At 54.3% G+C, this 20,747-nt stretch overlaps 1 protein-coding gene across 1 annotated transcript; it reads left to right on the forward strand.

Annotated features, from left to right (window-relative positions):
- The first annotated feature begins 1,401 nt into the window (after positions 1 to 1,401).
- On the forward strand, positions 1,402 to 20,740 carry SDR42E2 (short chain dehydrogenase/reductase family 42E, member 2). The gene is made up of 13 exons (XM_060124803.1): positions 1,402 to 1,428; positions 3,305 to 3,560; positions 3,771 to 4,462; positions 4,942 to 5,037; positions 6,309 to 6,366; positions 7,056 to 7,174; positions 7,871 to 7,946; positions 11,820 to 11,902; positions 13,480 to 13,617; positions 14,132 to 14,197; positions 15,818 to 15,881; positions 17,402 to 17,475; positions 20,501 to 20,740. Exons 2-13 carry the CDS (start codon positions 3,341 to 3,343, stop codon positions 20,738 to 20,740), a joined length of 1,926 nt encoding a protein of 641 aa, XP_059980786.1. The 5' UTR covers positions 1,402 to 1,428; positions 3,305 to 3,340.
- Positions 20,741 to 20,747: the final 7 nt, after the last annotated feature.

Raw genomic sequence — 20,747 nt, forward strand, 5'->3', positions numbered from 1 at the left:
CCTGGTCTTTGTGAATGGAAGGACAGACCAGAGACGTGGTTTGCAAAGCAGCGAATCACAGGTACTGGGTTTGAATCCCAACCTCCTCTCATATAACGATGATAACAGCTACCGTTGGTTGAGCACCAACTGGGCAGGCATAATACTCAGCATTCTACATATGGTACCTTGTGAGCCACAAGGCTTGCAACATCACAACTGTAAAGTACACACCAGTTCCTGTTAACGGATGAGGAAACCAAGCCTTGTAGCTGCCCAAGACACGCAACAAGAAAGTGGCAGGGCCGAGATTTAAACCCAGGGCTGACCCCACGGCCTTTTCCCACTGCACTCTGAGCCCCTTTTTATCTCTCTGAACCTGCTTCACTGTCTCTAAAATTGGGCTAAAACAGAATTGTGAGGATTAAGCGAGATACCTTACCACCTGGCACATCGCATGTGCTGGCTGACGTTTTTCTCTTCCCCGCACCCACCTATGTCCACAGAGGAGGTTCATTTAGGTGAAGCCTTTCCAGTAGCCCTCTTCAAACCGAAGTAACCAGCCCTTGGTGCTCTGCAGCTGTGCCCACTGTTGGGCATACGCCTGCCCTCTGCCACTGGCACTTGCAAATGAATTTTCCAGGGATTGTGCGATCCATCTGGGTCCCCAGTGCAAGGGAAAGGACAGCACTGAAGAATCCCCTATTAAATGTGGAATGATGGCATTGGAGAATGGCTAACCCAGAGGTGGGTGGAAGGATGTAAGAAAGGAAGGGTAGATAGATGGGTGGAAGGCAGGACAGAAAGATATGAAATGAACTGGCTGGATGGAAGGCTTGATGGATAGAGAGGTGGAAAGACAGAATAACGGGTGACTAGATGAATGGATGAATGGACAAAAACATAGTTTAAAATTGGTGGAAGGATGGATGAATAGACAAAGAGATGGATGGAAGAATAGGTGGGATAATGAATAGATGAAAGAGAGGAAGGAGGGAGGGGAGGAGGGCAGGAGGAAAGAAGGCAAGAGGCAGGCTGAACAGACGGGACCACGTGGGAGGGGACATGGATGGGTAGGTGGGTGGAGAAAGAAACAACGTTTCTTGGGGTTCTAGGCCGTCTATGCGGGCAGGACCCGGACCAGCACGCAGGACCTTCGCGCCCTTTCCCCACTAGCATCGTGGCCCATTTCACCCTTCGACCGGCCTCAGTTTCCCCTCTGGGAGAGCGTGCGTGTCCCCGCCTTAGAGACGACGGTTGCGGCGGAGGGGGTAGTGGGTGCAGCCGGGACGCAGGAAACCGGCGCGGGGCGGGCGTGGGGCGGTGCCAGGAGCCCCGGTCGGCCCCGCCCCGAGGAGGGGGGCAGCCCCGTAGCGCCGGGCTCTGCGCGGAGACTGACTGACGCGGGGTTGCAGCCGGGATCGCGTAGCGCCGCGGGAGCCGGGCCGGGTGAGCGCAGCCAGGGCGTGAGGCTAGGGACGCGGGGCGGGGGGCGCACGCGGCAGCAGGGAGGACCCGCCCCCGAGCTGCCAGGCGGCCACTCTCAGCTTGGGGGTCCGCTCCTGCCGCCCCATCGAGGGGGGCGCGCCCGCGCCCGGAGGGATCCCCGACCATCTTCCACAGATTCCTTTCACCCAACCCCGCTTTGGGTCCCCAGCGACCTGGATCCAGGGCCAGCCATTCACTGAGACGCCATCAGAGTTCGCAAATGTTCTCTGAGCCTCAGTTTCCCTCCCCGGATGATGGGAACAGTAGCCCCCGCTGCACAGGACCGCCAGGAGGATTAAATGTGGCAGTGCCGGGGGGGTCAGCCGGGTGCTTGGCCCTAGGCTCCCTCCTGCAGAACAGTCCTGAGTGGCTTCGTTCACTCAGCGGCTGATTACTGACGGCCTGCTTTGTGCCAGGGTGCCACGCACTACAGTGATCCAAGCCTTCTTGGAGCGCGCATGCCAGTGGTCTGTGAGGCCTCTGCCAGCTGTGAGAGTTATGGGGGTTCAGTTGACAGACGTGGATACTGAGGTGCAGTATAAGGACTCCAGTATAAGGACCTTGCCCAAGGGCACACCCAGCAAATGGGACCTGAGGCAGGGTCCCAGCCTTTGTCGCTGGAAGCAGCCCCAGAGGATAGAAAGACAGCTCTGGGGCCACAAACCCTTCCCCAGGACAGAGTCCCCTGGGCCTGGGTAGAGGAGGGCTCCACCCTGTGGTTGTATTCCCCCCTCCCAGTGGAGGAATTAGACCCATCCCCTGTGACGACTAACATCTGGGGTGTCTCCCCTCCCTGTCACACCCGTGAGTGTCAGTGCTTGTATGGGGCATGACTATATCCCTCACTCAGAACTTCGGAGAGCAGGGCAGTGACAGAGGAGACTAGAAGATGCTGTATAGCTGTCCCGGCCCCTGCCCCGTGACCACCACCAGCAACACCTGTGGGGCTCGTTACTCAGTCATTCGGTCACCCAGTCGCACCTGTTCTTTTTTTACAGCCCCTGTGTGCCACGCAGGGCAGAGTTTACCTCTCTCTGTATCCACGGGGCCTGGCGCACGGCAGGCTGACAGTACACAGTCGCTGCTGTCATTAATGATGATGATGGTGATCCGGCCCCTGGGCCAGCCTTGTCCTCGGGTGGAGCAGGAAGTGGGAGGCAGGGGGTGAGACGATGGTAACAGGGACTGACAGCCTGGCTCGCTTTAAGTCTAGAGTGAGGAGGACGAGATCCTCAGTGCTGGCCCCCGAGACCCACAGAGCTGATCCTGAAGCCCGCAGGGGGCTTGGCAGGCCTTGTGGTACCAGCCGTCTGCACTGCGGGGGGACCTGGGAGAACCAGAGGCAGCAGTTGCCAGGGCAGAGGCGGTGCAGCACTTGTGCAAGTTTCCAAGGCCCTCTGGATCCCATGTGGATTCCTCCCTTCTCTCCTTCTCCAGGAAGCCCTCCCCATTTCCCCGTCAGAAAGCAGTCACCCCCCCAGTCAGGTGGGGTTCCCCTTGGCACGATTTGATCTGTCTCCCTCTGGTACTACATGGGAACCGGGATTTTAAGGAACTGGTGGAGAAGTCAGGAATTCTTGGTGTAAATCTCAGCCATGCAGCGTGACTTTGGGCCTTGGTCTCCTGAGCTGTGAAACCCAAGGCCTGGCCGCTTTGTCTCTGACTCTGAGGAAGGCAGCGGCCACCTTGGAAGTTCTCAAGATTCTGAAAGGGACAGGTTTGGGAACTCAGAGGGTCTCTAATTCCCACCAGGAGGTCTCCTGAGCCCCCAGGGGTCTGATAATCCGCATGAGTCGAGACAACTCTAGAACATACGTTCTTCTGTTTTTTCCCACAGGTGGACAGATCCCGGGTCCACATGGCTCAGTAGAAGATGAAGCCCAACCTGGCAGGCTCCTCCCCAGAGGCCTGCAAGGCTGCAGCGCAGGGCGAGCAGAGCTGCCCTGTCTGCCAGGCCTGGGGTGGGGTCTCAAGCCTGGGGTCTGAGTCAGGGCCTGGGCCGGGGCCTGGTGCTGCGTCCAGACCTGGGCCGGGGCCTGGTGCTGTTCCGGGGCCTGGACCTGGGCCTGGTACTGTGCCAGGGCCTGGGCCGAGTCCTGGTGCTGCTCCGGGGCCTGGGCTGGGGCCTGGTGTGGCTCTAGAACCTGGATCAAGGCCTGGTGCTGCTTCAGGGGCTGGGCCAGGGACTGGAGCAGTGTCAGGGCCTGGGAAGGAGCCTAGTGCTGTTCTGGGACCCAGACAAGGGTCTGGCGCAGTGTCGGGGCCTGGACCAGGGCCTGGTGCTGCCTCGGGGCCTGGACCAGGGCCTGGTGCTGCTTCGGGGCCTGGACCAGGGCCTGGTGCTGCTTCAGGGCCTGGACCAGGGCCTGGACCAGGGCCTGGTGCTCCTTCGGGGCCTGGACCAGGGCCTGGTGCTGCTTCGGGGCCTGGACCAGGGCCTGGACCAGGGCCTGAACCAGGGCCTGGTGCTGCCTCGGGGCCTGGACCAGGGTCTGGTGCTGCTTCGGGGCCTGGACCAGGGTCTGGTGCTGCCTTGGGGCCTGGACCAGGGCCTGGTGCTGCCTCGGGGCCTGGACCAGGGCCTGGTGCTGCCTTGGGGCCTGGACCAGGGCCTGGTACTGCTTCGGGGCCTGGACCAGGGCCTGGTACTGCTTCAGCGCCTGGACAAGCTCTGGGGACTGGGCCAGGAGCTGGGTCAGTACCTGGTTCAGGAGCTGCACCTTTATCTGGGTCAGGGGTAGGGCCCGGGCCCAGACGGGAATCAGGGGCTGGGCAGAAACCCAGTGAGCCAGTGACAGCCCCAGTGCCAGTACTGCAGCAGAAGACTCAGACCACACCTGTGCAGGCCTCTAAGCAGAAGGTTCTGGTGACTGGAGGAGGAGGCTACCTGGGCTTTAGCCTGGGTTCCAGCCTGGCCAAGAGCGGCACTTCTGTCATCCTGCTCGACCTCCGCAGACCCCAGTGGGTGCTGTGCCCAGGGACCGAGTTCATCCAGGTGCAGTGATGGCGGGGGGCAGGCTGGTGGTGGAGGTCAGGGGATGGTGTCTGATGTGTAACCGGTGCCTGGCGTTGAAGAGCACAGTCTTCGGAGTCAGACTGTTTAAGCTCCAACTCCAGCTCCCAGCTGGGCAGCCTTGGCCACAGGGTCCCGCACCTCTGAGCCTCGCGTCTTCACCCACAGAAAGGGGACGCTAACAATATCTACCTCGCGAGGGTCTCGTGGGGAGTTGAGAAGACAGTGCATGTAAAACACTGAGCACAGCCTCTGTGACTTAGCTCCATACGTGGGGCCGATGATGATGAAGACGGCCAGTGGGATCATCTAGTAAATCCTGCCCCACAGCCTGTCTGGGCCCTGCAGGTGCTGGGCCCGGGGTGGGGAGAGGGGCCCGGCCCCGGGACCCGGCACAGCTGTTACCTCTGATTGCCTTGGACCCAGACCTCCTACCTCCGTGTATTCCTTCTCTGTTTCAGGCTGATGTCCGTGACGCAGAAGCCCTGCACCGCGCCTTCGAAGGCGTGGACTGTGTGTTCCACATGGCCTCCTGCGGAATGTCTGGTGCCGAGCAGGTGAGCGCCTCCCACGCAAGGCTTAGGCCCCGGCTCTGCCCGCCCCCTTCATGCCCGGTGTCCATCAGGCTCCTCACCTACTCCAGGGAGGATTTGGGCTACACCCATGGGACCACATGCCAGTTCTGCCGTGTTCTAGCTGCGTGGCTAGGAGAGTTAACCTCTTTGAGCCTCTGTTTCTTCACCTGTAGAGTGAGGACACTATTGGTACTTATGTCACGACCTCCCCAGAGAGCAGTGTAACAGTATCTATCAAAGCACGCAATACCCTTTGACTCAGAAACTACACTTACTTATGTATTTGTAGCATTGTTTTTAATAACAAAACAGGAAATAACTGAAATGTCCATCCGTTGGAGATTATGTAAATAAATTGCGATATAGCTAAACGATGACATTCCAGGCAGCCATTCAAAAGAATGAGGTAACTCGATATGTACTGATAACAGGACAATTTCCAAGGTACGAAAACAGTGTTTGACACTGTTTTTTTTTTTTTTAAAAAAAGCTATATACTCACACATTGTGTGCGCTGATATTAATGTGTCGATTATCTCTAGAAATACAGAGACTGGTAACAGTCTGGGGAGGGAAAAGGGAGCCTTGGAATCAGGATTGGGAGGGAAATTTCCTCTTCATTGCATTCTTGTTTTACTGTTTGAGTTATTTTTAACCTTGTGACTGTGTTACCTATTGAAAACAACCACAACAAGAATAAATATAGTTTGAAAATCAATAGGGAACCCACCTCTCATGTGGTTGTAGGGATTAAATGAGATGTAAAGGCTTCGCCCAATCCCTGGCGCACAAGCAGCTCTCACTGTAGCCCAGTTGTTTTTATTTTTCAAGGCCCAGCCCTCTCACTTGGGTAGGGACAGTATTACTTGTCCGTCTTACGGATAAGGAAGCTGAGACTTCTAGAGCCAGGAAACAATCCAACACATCTGAGGCTCTTCTCTGTGTCAAGCCCTGTACCATGTCCTCTCATGGGGCTTATTAAATCCTGCTGACCACCCAAGGGGGTCTTCTCTCACTTCATAGATGAGGGAGCTGATGGCCAGAGGGGTGGGTAGAACCTCCCCTGTGGCCCAGGCATATGGGGACGGAAAAGGGCACTAGAGCCCAGGGCCCCCGCACTGCCCATGGGCCCCTTGGGATCCCTGCCTCTGAGCTGCAGCCCCCCCGCCCTGCCACCCAAGCCCAGCCTCATGGCCTCAGCTACAAGGCACGAGACAGCACCCCGACTCTCCCACCTCCATCTTGTCTTTTAGCTGCAAAAAGAGCAGATTGAGTCTATAAATGTTGGAGGCACCAAACTAGTGATTGATGGTAGGCGCTCAGAGCAGAGTGTGACCTGCTGTGTGTTTGTGCTTCTCTCCCCACCCCTGCGCAGGCCCGGCTCTGGGGGACAGGGCAGGGGGACAAAGGTGGGAGCCTCCCCCCGACCCCCGCCCTCCCCAGTAGAGGGCCTGTGGGCAGCACATCCTTCCTGTTCTGCAGGCCTGCCCAGGCCCCGGCATGGGGCTCAGCGTGGCCTCAGTGTGTCTGGGGACGCGGGGAGTGGAGTTTGCACGGAGGGGTTAGGGGTTGCGGGCGAGAAAAGTTGCTGGAGCACCAAATTAGAAAACTCACACCTGGGCTTTCTGGGCACGTCCTGCCTTGTCCTGCATTTTTCTCTTTGATTCTAGAGTGTGTTTTCCCTATGTCCCCACTGAGTGAGACTTTCTTCTGACCTGTCCCTGGCAAGCTAGCTAAGGGGCCACAGCCACACTGAGAAGGAAGAATGAGCCAGCCCGGCCCCCAAGGGCCCAGGGAGCAGGGACTTGACCCCTCCCCAAGTTAAGGGAAGGAGGCTCTTCCGTCCCGAGCCAGGATGTGTGCAGGAGGCTGGGTGGAAGATTTGCCCAAGGAGGTCCCCATGGGTTCCTCCTCAACCAGCTCCCTGCTCACATCAACTGTGTGTGTGTGTGTGTGTGTGTGTGTGTGTGTGTGTGTTGCCGTGTGACCTGTCACTGTAGTTTGTGTCCACCGGCGGGTTCCAAGGCTTGTCTACACCAGCACCGTCAATGTCGCATTCGGCGGGAAGCCCATAGAACAGGGCGATGAGGACTCTGTGCCATATTTCCCACTGGAGAAGGTACCTGGCTTCCAGGAGAGGTGGGCGGGGCCAATGGACTTGGAACCCACAGTCCAAAGGGTAGGGATGGGCGGAGCCAGGGTCAATTTCACAATTCAGGGTAAGACCCAGGAGAAAGGTCCCCAAAACGGCGTGGCGCCAAAGCCTTCTCCTATTTTGGCTGGTCGTGCCAGTAGGAGCTTTGAATCACATAGACCTGGCCTTGAACCAGCAAAGCCCCTTTCTACTGTGGAACCCTGAGCAAACCGCTTCACTTGGAGGCTCCCCTTCTTCGTCTGGGTGTGATAGCACCACCCTATGGGGACGTGGAGACCAGGAAATGAGTTGATGTATGTGAAAATGCCCCGTGAGCGCTTAAGGCCTCCATGTGAAAAATCCATCCACTCACGTCCAGCATTCACATCCCAGAGCAGGCACTGTGGCTCGCAGGAGCCTCCCCGAATCAGGGAGCCCCTGGTCGTTTTTACTGCTCTGAACTCTCTCCTCTGTTCCTGTGGCTCCCACCCAGAGGGAGAGGAAGGGGAGTGGGGCTCAGGGCCTGGCCATTTCCCAGTGGGGGTCCCAGAAGTGAACCCCCATGTGGTCTGAAGCAGAGGTACAGCCCTGGGGCCGGGAGGGCTGGGTGGGCCGGGCAGGTGTGGCCAGCAGTGTCTCTGACCCCCGTTCGGTGGCTCTGTGCTTCCTGTTCTCTGATAGCACGTGGACCACTACTCCCGAACCAAAGCCATTGCTGACCAGTTGATCCTCATGGCCAACGGGACGCCTCTCCCAGGTGAGTACTGGGAGTCCCTGCTCACAGCCAACGTGCATGCCCACTGCTCCCTCCCTGAAGCACATGTGCGATTCTAGCTTACAGCTGGTATGTTCCCAGCTTCCTTCCAAAGAACCCTTCCCCAGGGCCTTGGACATTCGTCATCCAACAAATTCTGAGCACCCACACTCCACCAGGGATACAGCCCGGAAAACGTCAGGCCCAATCTCTGCCCTCACATTGTTCATGTCCTGGTGGGGAGACACTTGAGCTAGTCCACGTCTAGCTCTCTTTTCTGCCATATAGGAGAGCATCCAGTTTTGGGGACCCTCTTTATAAGAGTACAAACTTATGAATATGCATGAAATATAGCGCTTTGGAAGGGCTGTGCAAGTGAGGAGCCCTTCAGTAACTCCCAGAAGAATTGGCCTTGGCTGCCTTACTGGATTGCCTCTTCTTACTGTATTGTGATAGAGAAATAATAGTAGATTAAGGACAGGTGGCAGCATGGCACAGTGGCTAAGCACCCACGTACTGGCATCAGACTGAAATGAGTTCAAATCCAAGCTCCACCGCCTCTCAGCTATGTGATCTTGGGCAATGCACTTACCCTCTCCCAGCCTCAGATTCCTCACCTATGAAAAAATTGGTAGTGGAATTTACCTCAAGGAGCTTGAGTGAGAACAAAATAGTGATGGGCACTGTTAAAAAAAAAACAAACACTAACATGGACATTTTGTGTTTATTGAGTGCTTACTACATGCCAAGCCCTATTTTACACGCTGATTTTACCTGCAAAAGTCTCAATACATCTTCATAGCATCTATATGAGGTAAGAACCTTAGCTACCCCTTGCTTTCCAAACTCAGGAGTCAAATATCAATAGATTCAGATAAATTCCTGCTATCTAAATTATCATTATTTGCTTTCTGAAATTCAGAAACTAAAAAGAAACGGAAAACCTGGTTTCCCTCACTGTCTAAACTCAGGAGCCAAGTGGATTTGGAGAACGAAGGTTGTTTGAAATTATAATCCCCAATTTTACAGGAGAGAAAACTGAGGCTAAGAGGTTAACTGACTTAGCTCAAGGTCACATAGCTCTTAGGTGGCAGAGGTGGGATTTGAAAACCCCCTCTCCCCCTAGGGGAGTCTAAAACCAGAGCCTGGGGCTTAACCATTGTGCTCCACTGTAGCTATGGCTGAGTAAGTCTCTGAGCATGAAATCTTTTCCCTAAAAGCCTCCCCACCCCACCCTCTCACCCTGGGCCTGTCAAGCCTCAACCCCTTATCCCAGTGGGAACATCCATCTGTGTTTCCCAGGAGTTTGACCCTCGGCAGTTGAATTCTCTTCTCTACCAGGGCCTCCCCTGGCTGGACCGGCAGCCTACAAGCCAGACACCTAATCCTCCGGCTGAGAATTATTTATACAAGCATCCCCAGCTTTCCATGGTCAGGAGAGTCATGGATACCCTGGGCGCAGTCCCTCTGTGACGTGGCCACCCAGTGCCCCACTGGCCAGTGTCAGCTGTAGCCCAACCAACCTCCCCGCACCATGCCCAGGTGACCCAGAGTTTAAAATTAGCTGCAGGCTGTTTACAGAAAAGCTCACCTGATACCTGCCTTGCAGGAGCCCAGCCACGTCACCCTGGGTGATTTCCAGTCCCTACTACCCAAGCTGGTCCCTGAGACTCTGCCTCTAACCTGGCATGGAGCACCCCGGTCCCTGTAGCAGAGTCCTGAGGCATGCAGACCCCAGCTCCGTGTGAATGTGTTGTGTCCTCCTGTCTCTGGGTTCATTAGTGTCCTGGGGCCACTGGCACAAATTACCACAGACCTGGTGGCTTAAAACAACAGAAATCTCTTCTCTTGCAGTTCCCACAGTTCGCAGTCAGAAGTCTGAAATCAAAGTGTCATTTGGGCTGCGATCCCTCCCAAAGTGCGAGGGGAGAATCTTTCCTTGACTCTTGCGGCTTCTGATGGCCCCAGAAGCTTGGGGTCCTTCTTTGGTGTGTGGCTGCGTCGCTCCAGTCTCCTCCTCTGTCTTCACATGGCCTCTCCTCTTCTCCATCTGTCTCTTCTCTGTGAGTCTCTTATAAGGATACCTGACATTGGATTTAGGGCTCGCCCGGATAACCCAGGATCATCTCGTTTTTAGGTCCTTAATTACATCCTCAAAGACCCCTTTTCCAAATAAAGTAGCATCCACAGGTTCCAGGACACCGACATATCTTTTGGGGGCCACTGTTCAACCCAATACACTGGGCCTCATTGTAAAGTGAGGGTTTTGGTGGGGGAGCAGTCAGGGTGTTTGGCTATGACCCGGAGACACTGACCCTGGCTAATTTATGGAGAAAATGGAATTTATACTGGGATAGCTTCTGGAAAATATATTCCAGAAAAATGACCACCAGTGCTTAGAAAGGACAGGGTCAGGGCAGTTCCAGGGACCTGGGAGACAGGAGCTGGGTGAACCCACGCCTGTGATTTTCGATCCCGTGTCAGTGATGCACAGAGTCACATTCCTGGGTGAGAACATGGCATTGGCCCAGCCTGGGTCCCGTGGCTGCCATCTCAGGGAGGAGAGGTGCATCTAGACTGACAGTCCCCCGCTAGACCTGGTGCAAAGGGGAAGGGGCCCCCAAAGGAAGGTGGGCTTCCGGTCCCAGAGGATGGCATACACTAGGCTCCCCAAACTGGAGGAAACCTGAGCCTTGGAGGAGTGAAACATCTTCCAGGAGACTCCATCTCAGTTAAGGAGTTGGGGTTGGGGATCGAATAATTTACAAATAGTAATTTAAAAAAAATTAAATCTTAAACACAAATGAATTATGAGAATAAATTGAAAATTTTGTAGGTCCTCTTAAGACTTAAAAAGAATATGTTTGGAGCAGCCCTTCAGGCTGTACCCCCAGACTTCCCCTGGGGAGACATGCCCCCACTTCCACCAGTGGGGGCCCCTCAGAAGAGAACCGAGCTTTGTCTTGGCCTGGGGACTCTGCTGGTACAGAGCAGTGAGCGTTAGGGGAACAGACCCCCAGCTCCCATGCTGATGGCTCTAGTCTTTTCATTTCTCCATTGGTTGTCTGGAAAGTATAACTGCCACCACCAGTTACAAAGCACCCATTTTCCAGGTGAGGAGACCCAGGCTGAGAGAGCTGAGGGCCTATTTGTTGGTACTGTATCACCGGAGGTATTAGTGGAAAGTGCCCGGACTTTGGTCCCCATCTCCGCTCCGCCAGGCGGAGCTGTGTGCCCTTAGGCAAATCACATCTCTTCTCTGAGCCTTGGTTCTTTTATCCATAAAACAGGAATAATAAGAGCTCCCACCTCATAGGGTTGCTTGGAGGGAAAAATTCCAGGCTTACCAGAGCACCAGACACATCGTAGGACCTCTCTGAGAGCCATCGTGATCCTTATCTGATGACCAGAAAAAGTAAAGTACTATAGCTATTGGCATGAGGACGTGTGGGTCTGTGCGCATCTGTAAAATGGACACAGTAGGACTCTGGGAGTTGAAGGAGGTCATGTCTGTCAAGTGCTGGTTAGACTCTCACGGGCCATGCAGATACCTACATCTAGGTCTTGCCTCTGTTACTGGCCTGAGAGCACTGTGAGGGCAGGGACCATTTCTTGGTCATCCTTGGATTCTTCACAGCATCCATCCCAGGGCCCAGTGCTGAGGGGGGTGGAGGTGGGGAATGTTTGTGAACAGTGTTTGTTGAATGACTGACTGATCGACTGAGAGAATAATTAATTGAATGAGGAAACCCCAAGGCCCTGCCTTCCCCACTAACCTTTCCGGGTAAGAACCAGGAGATGCGGACAGCCTTTCTGTCCCTCTCCCTGCACATCCACCCCTCCCCAGGCCCCTGACTGCCCTCCCCTGTGTTGTAGGAGGCGGCGCTCTGCGGACATGTGTGCTCCGGCCCCCAGGGATCTACGGCCCCGAAGAGCAGAGGCACCTGCCCCGTGTGGCGGTATGTTGTCCCAGCCCCAGGCCGGAGGCACAGGAGGAGCCTGGCTGATATGTGTGTGAATGGGGACCCACGGTCATCGCGTCAGTCTTAGGGCAGTGTCCCGAGCGGGGGACCCTCAGTTCTGGGAGAAGTCCTGCCCCCATGAGGCCCACCAGGAACAGAGCTCTCGGGGTGCGCCAGCCAGGCCTGGGTACCGGTAGAGGAGACGTGGAGCTATGACCCCAAAGAAGCAGAGGAAACTATTGCCCTGCTCAGATGTGAGCTCCCTAAGGGCCAGATGGCTCATCTCATGCTGCCAGCACCAGGCTTTTCACACAGAAAACCTGTCTCCAGAGAAGGCTGGTTGCCAGGGATATAGCTACAAGGGGCTCTAGATCCTGTCCTCAAATTTCTCACAGCCTAGTCAGGGAGACAGACTCCACAGTCACAGATTCAGGGTGGTAAGGGCTGTGTAGAGGTGAGAGGGAGAAGATGGGAGCACAGCAGAGAGGGCCTGGCAGGGGAGGTCCAGGAGGGCTTCCTGGAGGAAGTGATGGCTGTGCTGTTTGGATACAGAAGGAGCTAACCAAGGAAATGGGGTGGTAGAGAGAAAGTGGTCCAAATAGAGGAGACAGCTTGGGCACAAAGCTGGAAATGGAAAACTGTTCCAGGTTTGGGGACAGGTCAGTGAACAAAACAGATGATTCCCGCCCCTGTGGGGTTTATATTCTCACAGGAGGAGAGAGAGAGAATAAACATGATACGATACAAGGAACGTTTGAAGGTGCCAGGGACTATGGAGAAAGAGGAAAAGTGGAGTGGGGTTGGGGGAAGCTGGGGGTGCCGGCAGTCGGGGAGCCTCTTCAAGCAGGGATGTTGAGCAACTTGAAGGTGACGAGGTGCATCACACAGCTATCTGGAGGAAGAGCCTTCCAGACAGAGGGAACGGCTAGTCCGAAGCCCTGAGGTGGGGCCCTGCTGGCACGTTCCAGGAGGCCGAGTAGCTCGTGCAGAGTGAGCAAAAGGGTCGGTGGGAGACACGTCAGAGAGTAGCTGGGGCCAGAGCAGAAGGGCCTCCTCTGCCACCCGGCGCCCGGAAGTTTCTGAGCGGAAGAGACACGATCTGACTTAGGATTCAAAAGGATTCCCCAGCTGCACGGAGAACAGGCCACAGCGGCGGGGGGGTGGAAGCAGGGGACCAGTTAGGAGGCTCTTTCAGTGTCCAGGTGAGAGATGAGGGCGGAAGTCAGTACAGTGAGGAGTGGCCGAATTCTGGACAGATTGTAATGGCTGAGACGACTGGGTTTGCAGACGGGTTGGGTGTGGAGCGTGAGGGAGGGGACAGCCAAAGCTGGCTGCAGGCTTTAGGCCTGAGCCCTGGGTGCTGTGGGCTGGGGGTGGGGGGCGGCCAAATGGGGATAAGGCGCTCACAGGACAGGACAAGTCTGCCTTGTCTATCGGGCAGCCAAGTGGAGACTTCCGGAAGGCATGTGGGGCTGGGACAGAGGAGCCCGGCCTGGGAGCCTTCTGCGTGTGGATGGAATTTAAAGCCACTCCAGGCTAGGTCTGTGTTTCTCGCCCTCTCCCCCCACCGCCAGAGCCACATCAAGAAGAGACTGTTCATGTTCCGATTTGGGGACCGCAGGACGAGGATGAACTGGGTCCACGTGTGCAACCTGGTGCAGGCACACGTGCTAGCAGCCGAGGCCCTCACCGCCAGCAAGGGCTACGTGGCCGTGAGTCTCCTGCAGTGCTCCCCCGACCTTACCCCTCGGGCTGCAGGCGGGTCCCCCATCCCTCGGGGATTCCTGGCTCACACACGGCATAGCTCCCCAGTTCAAGCTGCCTGATGGGGTGGGGGGAAGTGGCCTTTTAGAGCATCGTTAGCTCCTTGAAATGACCCTGTGAGGTAGGTGTTGTTGAGCCCGGAATTACAGTCCCCGAATGCTAAGCGTTTTACATATATTGTCAGCTGCACCTTTACAACAGCCCAAGGGGGAGATGCCATTATTATGCTCCCATTTCTCAGATGAGGAGACTGAGGTACAGAGAGGTTAAGTGACTCCACTGAGGTCATACAGCTAGTCAGTTGGCAGCCCCGGAACTCAGAGGGGCTTGTTCAGGTCCGTCTCCAGGGCTGCTCAGGAGAAGGGGGGAGTTGGGGCAGCTGCTGGGAGCCATCGGAGAGGGTGGGGTCAGGCGGCGGCGGGCATGTGCCTGACCGTCCCCCTCCCCGCATGTCCCCCTCAGAGTGGGCAGGCGTACTACATCAATGACGGGGAGAGTGTCAACATCTTCGAGTGGATGGCCCCACTGGTAGGTGCCCGGACACCGCCCCCATCCCAAGTGAGAATTCAGGGATCCCCATGTCTTCTTTCCCTGTCACCTTTTCCCAAAAAATCAGAGGATTTCACATTAAAAACCAGCTCTGGCAACAGTGTCCACTGAGCAACATTGGAACCGGCTGGAGCTGGGTAGTGGCTGCCCCTTTGGGGGGCTGTGCGCTTCCCCAGTTTGCCATAGTCCCTCCCAGCCCGCTTCCTGATTTATGTCGATGTCCTGCCCTGTGGGATTTTGCTTGTGGCCCCCGTACTATATGGTGAGGCCCTGAAAGAGGTAAGTAGAAGGTAGGCAAAGCACAAAGGGAGGTGTTTGCCCTCGGGCCCCTACGCTGCAGCCCCTCTGAGAGTCCTGGCCTCCTCTCGCAGCAGCCTACAGACTCCAGGAAGGGGTAGACCAGAAACCCCGCGCTGGAGGATACATCCTGGGGGCATTCAGGCCCTTTGCGTGTCAACTCTTAACAGCTTTATTGAGATATAATTTATAGGCCATACGGTTCACCTATTGAAAGCATACAAGTCGATGGTTTTTAGTATGAGTTGTGCGACCATCAGCAAAACACGTTTTAGAACATTTTGTCACCTTCCCAGAAAAGAACCTCCCCAAACCATACCTTTTACCTGTCACTTCTATTTACCTCTCACCCCACCCCACCCCTAGCCATAGGCAACCACTAAGCTACTTCCTGCTTCTGTAGATTTGCCTGTTCCGGACATTTCCTATGAATGGAATCATACAGTATGTGGGCTTTGTGTTAAGTTTCTTTCATTTAGCATGTTTTCAAGGTTCATCCATGTTGTGGATGTGTCATAAAGTACTTCATTCTTTTTTATTGCCAGAAAGATATTTCATTCAATCGCTGTGCCACATTTTGTTAATCCATTCATCAATTGATAGAAATTTGGGTTTTCCATTTTGGGCCTGTTATCAGTAATGCTGTATGAACATTCGTGTGTAAATAGTTGTGTGGACATATTTTCTCATTTCTGTTGGGTATATACCTAGGAGTGGAATTGCTGGATCATACAGTAACTCTATGTTTAACCTTTTGAGTTACTGCCAGACTGCTTTCCAAAGTGGCTGCACTATTTTACATTCCCACCAGCAGTGTAAGAGGGTTCCAGTTTCTCCACATCCTGTCAACACTTGTTATTATCTGTCTTTTTGACCTGGAGGGTTTTCATACAAGTGAAGACCTCAGTTCATCCTATGCCAGCCCATCTCTTCACACTTCTCCCACCACCCTCCACACGTATGCTTTTTTTTTTTAATTTAATAGCAGAAAAGCAGATTCTAGAAAATAATCAGATTCTATGTAAGTGCCTTAGAGTGTCTTGGCTGTACGCAGATGTAAAAAATAACTAAATGATGGGACTGCACCCTATGCAGTCAGTTCCTACTTAGTTTTCCAGGTCACAGTGCGGGCTCCATTTAAAGACCGGTGTAAACTTGGGGCTGGCTGTGGGCTCTGCCCCCTGTGGTGGGCAGCTGAGGAGGGGCCAGGAGGTGCTCTGCTGGCCCTGGGGTAAAGGCAACACGTGGCCTATACCAGCCCCCCAAGGATCTGTTCTCACCTCAAGCCATGTTTCCTTGCAGTTTGAGAAGCTGGGGTACAGCAAGCCCTGGATCCAGGTTCCTACTTCCTGGGTTTACCTGTCAGGTGAGGAAAGGAGTGTGTATGTGAAAAGCCTCCATGTGCCAGATGTACACGCATTACCTCATTTTAAACCCAGAGCCAGGACCTGGCTGAGGCGAGTGGGGCACTGAGAGCACAAAATTTAAGGAAGCCCTCACTCGCAGGAGTCAAATGCTCCAAGCCCCACCTGCACTTGCCCAGCCCTGAGAGCAAGTGCCTCCTTAAATTTTGCACTCGAGGCACCTCACTCCCCTCACCCTAGTCCTGGCCCTGTTTAAACCCTATCCCACTTGCCAGGTGGGTGGGGTTAGGCCCATTGTAAAGATGAGGCAACTGAGGCTCTGAGAGGTTAGCTACCTGCCCACGGTGCCCCAGTGAGAAAGTGGGAGAGGCAGAATTCCCACTGGGCTCCGCTGACTGCGCAGCCCACGCCCAGTCCTGCTGCCTGTGCTGGAATGCCCCATCCCCCAAGGTCGCCCTGGAGTTAAGGCTGCTTTTGGACATGTGAGGGTTCTGTTTGACCCTAGAGTCTCCTCCTCACCCTGAAGGTCAGTCTCCACTCTCACGCCCCAGCTTCCCTATGCTGGCCTCCTTCCAGCTGGAATGAACACGGGCTTCAGGCTTGGAGTGATCAGCCCGAGGGGGCAGGTGGCCCCCAAGTCACAGATAACTGTGTTCCTGGAAAACCTCAGCTGGATCTCTTGCACTTTAAATGCATTGGGGGACTTCCCTGGTGGTCCGGTGGCTAAGACTCCGCATTTCCAATGCAGAGGATGTGGGATCGATCCCTGGTCTGGGAACTAAGATCCCATGTGCTGCACAGCGCAGGCAAAAAAATAATAATAATAATAAGGCATTGGGATGCCCGCCATTTAAAGCAGGGGTTTGCACATTTTTGTCCCCTAAGGTGCCCACACAGGATGACTTCCCCTGCACAGCATCACCACCAGGACTGACACTCCTTGACCCCCAGCTGAGAAAAGTTCAACCGCAGGTCCTGGCGGTTTGGGAGACTGTCTATAAATTCCCAATTCCCAGTGAGCTGACTGTAAACTCAGTGCTTCTTAACTTTGGCTGCACAGTAGAATCACCTGGGAGCTTTTAAAAATGCCTCAGCCACACCCCCAGACCAATTACCTCCGCAGGAAGCAAGGGGGTGGGGGAAGAAGGAACATTTTAAAAAGTGCAGCCCAGGCTGAGTTGAACCGCTGTTCCCACTTCTTTCTCCCTGACTCAAGAGAGCATATCGGGATAGAAGTGCGTGAGAGAGACGTGATTGTAGAGATCACTTTGAATCTGCTCAGATTTATTTTAAAATGTCAGTCTTTTCATATTAATAATAACTTACTTGTGACATATTTCACAGCCAAACAAGGCACCCCAGGACTGCTGATTTAAAGGAATCCAAGGACAGGAAAACTTGGCAACGTGAAGATTCCCCCTAGCAAAGCAAATAATGCCCCCAACTGACTTGTCTCTGACGACCTCCCTGGAGTTTGCCTAGAGCAGGCCCCCTGGTCACTGGTCCCTCTCTCCCCACACAGCCACGGTGATGGAGTATTTGCACCTGGCCCTGAAGCCCATCTGCAGCCTCCCGCCACTGCTCACCCGGAGTGAGGTAAGTGGGCTGCTGTGAGGGGAGCCCCTGTGTCCTGGTGCCCCTCACTTGCCTTCCTGCCCCTTCTTCACTCCACAAACCCTCACCTTTTGACACCGTAACTGGATGCTTGCCTGAGGTCTCAGAACCTACCATGTGGGCTCAAATCTAGGGCCAGCTCCTGTATAACGTCCCAACCTCTGAGCTTCTGCTGAGGCTGTGCTCTCTTGGTCTGAAGGGCAACAGCTCCAAGCCCATCCTTTTTTTTTTTTTTTTTTTTTTTTTTGTGGTACGTGGGCCTCTCACTGTTGTGGCCTCTCCCATTGCGGAGCACAGGCTCCGGACACGCAGGCTCAGCGGCCATGGCTCAAGGGCCCAGCCGCTCCGCGGCATGTGGGATCTTCCCGGACCGGGGCACGAACCCGTGTCCCCTGCATCGGCAGGTGGACTCTCAACCACTGCGCCACCAGGGAAGCCCAATCCCATCCTTTATCACTGTCATTTCATTCATAAGCAGTTTGTCTTCCCAGCCAGACTGGAGGCTCCCAAAGGCAGGTTCCATGAAATACACTTTTTGGAATGTCATTCCTCCCAATAACTGTCAATACACACACACACACACACACACACACACACAGCCTGTTGATTCGAGGCTCACAGTTCCTGCTCACTGAATAATAAGTATATATTAAGTACCTACTGTGTTAAGAACACTGTTCTCAAATAATGATGATGCAGTTTTCTATTTGCATATACAGTTTAAAAGAGAGGGTGTTTTAATGCAGGTTGTAAACAGTAAAGCAACAAGTGGTGTTTGGTGTTATTTGCAAAATCCTTCCAGTCCACTCTCTCATTTGATTGTCCCTGATGCTCTGTTAAGTTATGAGGGGCAAAAAGATTATGATCTCATTTAATGGTGAGAAACTGAGCACTAGAGAAATAAGTGATTTGTCCAAGCTCCCACCATTCTGGAATTGGCTTCACATTCCAAGCTCAGTGCTCTCCACCTCAGAGGATCGAGAATGGGCCACAGAAAGACGCAGTTCCCTATGGTCTCTCCTTTGAACCGTCTGGACTAGCAGAGGAAAGAGAATAATGAAAATAGGGACCATCTATAGAGTGTGAAATGCCAGGCACTGTGTTTATCTCATTTAATCTTCACAACTACTATACACTGTGGATTCTGTTATTATCACCTCCATGTACAGAGAAGGAAATGAAACACTCAGCGGGGGGAGGGGGAGGGGTGAAATAACCTGGCTCATGACCATTCCCTTATGTAGCAGCATCGAGATTTGAACCCAGAGGAGACCTAAATGATTTCAAGCTTAACCACTAGCTTGTGAAATGTCAGGAATCATAGTCACATAAAATAGCTGCCGAAGTGCTGCTGAGTTGTGGTCGGGTAGGGAGCCGGCTCCCCTCTCTCTCCACTTACTGGTGGGTTTCCTTGTTCAACTCGGGGCGGGGCAAAGGATCCCTAGTTAGCTGGGAATTTTCTGGGCACTGTAGCTCGGGCGCCCTCTTCTGGTCAGTCTATGACACCCCAACTAGCCCTCTAGTTTGACTTTATAGCCTTTTTTCATTCATTTGACATGTATTGAGCACCTAATGTAGGCCAGGCACTGTGCTGAGGAGTGGAGGCAAGGCAGTCCTTGCTTTCTATTCACACATACAGTTTAAAAGAGAGGATGTTTTAATGCAGATTGTAAACAGTAAAGCAACAAGTGGTGTTTGGTGTTATTTGCAAAATCCTTCCAGTCCACTCTCTCATTTGATTGTCCCTGTTGCTTTGCTAAGTTAGGAGGGGCAAAAAGATTATGATCTCATTTAATGGTGAGCTCACAGTCCAAAGGGGAAGACAGCCCAGCAAGGGCTATACTGGGGGAAATAATGAGGAACTTCAGAGTACACAGAAGGGGCACCTAAGCCAATTCTGAGGAAGTTAAGGAGGCTTCCCAAAGGAGGTGACATCTAAGCCTGACATCTGAGAATGCTGTGTCCCAGGACCCTGCCTATCTAGTTCACAGCTGTACCCGCCAAAGCCCTGAATTTACTAGCTGAGGCAAAAAAGGACAAGAACTGGCCTCTCTCCCTCTCTCCTCACACAAGCATCCAAGACCAGGGGCTTGACCCCAAGGGCTGTTTCAGGGCCACGGCAGAATCAAGCAGCTAGTGGACTCCTTCCCAGTGTCCAGCTGAGGAACAAAAGGCAAAGAAATGAGTCAGGTGGGAGGGTATCTTCTCAATCCTAGCATAGCTGGGAAGGGCATGAGCTAGAGTTTGGCTTCTCTGTGTGACCCTGGGCTAGTCACTTAACCTCTCTGATCTTCAATTTTCAAAAGAGGAGATGGTGGTATTACCACTTCAGAAGATTAAATGAGATATGGCCTAGAGAGAATTTAGCGCATGACAGGCACAGAGTGCTTACTCAGTAATTGTTGTTGTCAGCACTACCTCTGAAGCCTGTGGTACCCAGGCCATCTGGCATCAGGAAACGCAGCTTCAAACCCTGGAGAGAGTAATCACTTATGCATAATTGAATTCCTCTCTTAGGGAAGCTCAGTTAAATCAGCCAGGGCGTGAAGCTTGCACCCTGGAGCCTGCCTGCCCAGACTCCATCTGGGGCTGTGGGCTGAGAAGTGAAGGATGTTTCCTGGAGACAAGTTTTCCGGATAGCTGCACTCAGGCCACAGGCAGAATGTATCAGGGCCTCCTGAGCCCCGGCATCGTGCTAGGGCCGGGGAAGGGGAGTGCAGAGGTGGGGCCTTTACTTTTGGGGGACTGAGGAGTTCAGTAGGGTGGGGAGATGCAGAAAATGTATCCTGGAGGCGGCCCCCCCCCCCGAGGAAAATGGAGGTGGAAGAGAGACAGGAAGTCCTCCCCATGAGGGCGTCGTAGACGCAAGATCCAGCATAGAGGTCCTTTTAAATCTCTGCGCGACGGAAGGGAAATCCCTACCCTCTCTTATCCGAGTGAAACATGGTAGAGGTTGCTCCCCACGCCCACTACTCCCGTCCCTCGGCTGCCCCGCCTCTCCCCGCAGGTGCGCAGCGTGGCCGTGACGCACACCTTCCAGATCGCTAAGGCCCGCGCTCAGCTTGGCTACGTGCCCGACAAGTTCAGCTTCGCAGACGCCGTGGAGCGATACGTGCAGTCGACGGGCCAGGGAACCCGCGGCTCCACAGCGCGGACGCTCCTGCGGCTGCTGCTCGGGCTGCTGCTGCTCCTTGGCCTGCTCGTGCTGGCCCTGCACTTCCTAGGCCCGCGGCCGTTCGTCGTCTGACCATCGT

Source organism: Lagenorhynchus albirostris, chromosome 15 (assembly GCF_949774975.1).
Source record: "Lagenorhynchus albirostris chromosome 15, mLagAlb1.1, whole genome shotgun sequence".
Taxonomy (NCBI): Eukaryota; Metazoa; Chordata; class Mammalia; order Artiodactyla; family Delphinidae; genus Lagenorhynchus; species Lagenorhynchus albirostris.